Source organism: Octopus sinensis, linkage group LG1 (genome assembly GCF_006345805.1).
Source record: "Octopus sinensis linkage group LG1, ASM634580v1, whole genome shotgun sequence".
In the NCBI taxonomy this organism is placed as follows: Eukaryota; Metazoa; Mollusca; class Cephalopoda; order Octopoda; family Octopodidae; genus Octopus; species Octopus sinensis.
The window spans coordinates 10,485,789-10,487,301 of record NC_042997.1 but is presented as its reverse complement, the minus strand read 5'-3'; the positions used below and the strand labels follow the sequence as shown (position 1 = coordinate 10,487,301).

At 35.8% G+C, this 1,513-nt stretch overlaps 1 protein-coding gene across 1 annotated transcript in view; it reads left to right on the top strand.

The window, feature by feature from the left end:
- The window catches only part of LOC115213369, a 243,752-nt gene extending 242,478 nt beyond the window's left edge, over window positions 1–1,274 (top strand). Inside the window, exon 3 of the mRNA XM_029782317.2 lies at window positions 1,032–1,274. Coding sequence (XP_029638177.1) covers window positions 1,032–1,090 — 59 coding nt within the window. The 3' untranslated portion in view covers window positions 1,091–1,274. The remainder of the gene's footprint in view (window positions 1–1,031) is intronic.
- Window positions 1,275–1,513: the final 239 nt, after the last annotated feature.

Sequence of the window (1,513 nt, the reverse complement as noted above, 5' to 3'; positions counted from 1 at the left end):
GGGATTATCAGAAAGAGAAATCGATCGGCTGATTCGTACATTACGTGAGTAATCTGTGAGCGGGACAATAAAAATATGCAAGACTTTTCTCAGATTCCGAATATGTATTTGTCTATCTAAGGCGGCGAGCTGGCAGAATCGTTAGCACGCCGGATGAAATGCGTAGCCGTATTTTGTCTGCCGTTACGTTCTGAGTTCAAATTCCGCCGAGGTCGACTTTGCCTTTCATCCGCTCGGGGTCGATAAATAAAGTACCAGTTACGCATTGGGTCGATGTAATCGACTTAATCCCTTTGTCTGCCCTTGTTTGTCCCCTCTATGTTTAGCCCCTTGAGGGCAATAAAGAAATATATATTTGTCTATCTTAACTACGTCCCAAACATTGAGCCCTGTATCTTTGCCGGAAACCGGCTCCCTCCTCAGTGGATGATTTATAATAATTAAATTATAGAAGAGACATACGTACATACATGTATGTATTTCTATGTAGTGTTTGTATATAAATACATTCACCTACATTTATGGATAGAGACAGAGAGAGATTGTAAGAAAGATTGTGTGTAAGTGAGAGGGAGAGAGAGAGAAAGGGAAAGAGAAGGAGAGAGAGAAAGAGAGAGAATGAAAGATTGAAGTACTGATAAAGATAAATATCTATAGAAAAGTATCGATTCATATATAACTGCATATATTGAATTTATATACCCACGTACGCACGTATATAGGAATATGTGCGCACGCATATGTGCACTCTTGCATGTCTATAGAAAACAAGATTACAAACTCATAACTAAAGATTTCGGACAACCAATCTTATTTGTTTGACTTAACTTAGCAGATTGCATAAACCAGTTCGGTATGGATCTGTAATCCTTTTTAGAATGATTTGACATATTTCATATTTGTACGTTAAAAGGAACGAAACCAAAATAAAAAAAACGTGGCTGTGTTTGTGTATGTATGGGTAAGTGTGTGCATGTGTATGTGTATTTTATATTTATGATTATAACACCTCTTTTATATCTCTTTTCCAGGTGAACGATTACTTGAAGGAGAGGCCGCAGAAGCTGTTAAACTCGACAATCAATGTTAATATTACTTCTGTGTATGCTCTAAATTCAAGAAGATGAAAAAAAGAATTGAGTTATAGTTGCCGGATATACAAACTTTATCAGTTAAAAGAAAGAAATGGATTCTTCGCTTTTTTCCTCCCCCATTTATTGCCAAACTGATGAAAATAACGTCGAGGCTGTGACAAACAAACTGAAATCAACGATCGATCGATAAAGATAATCATATGGAGGTATTCAACGAGTGATACTTAGGGATAATAATAATAATAATAATAATAAATAATAATAATAATAATAATAATAATAATAATAATAATAATAATAATAATACTAGGCACTGCACACATCCTACGCAGAACACTTTCCATACAATAACCATCAGAGCATCACAACAAATCACAGCACATACTCAAGGCACACAGAGCTGCGCTCGGTAGTGAAGT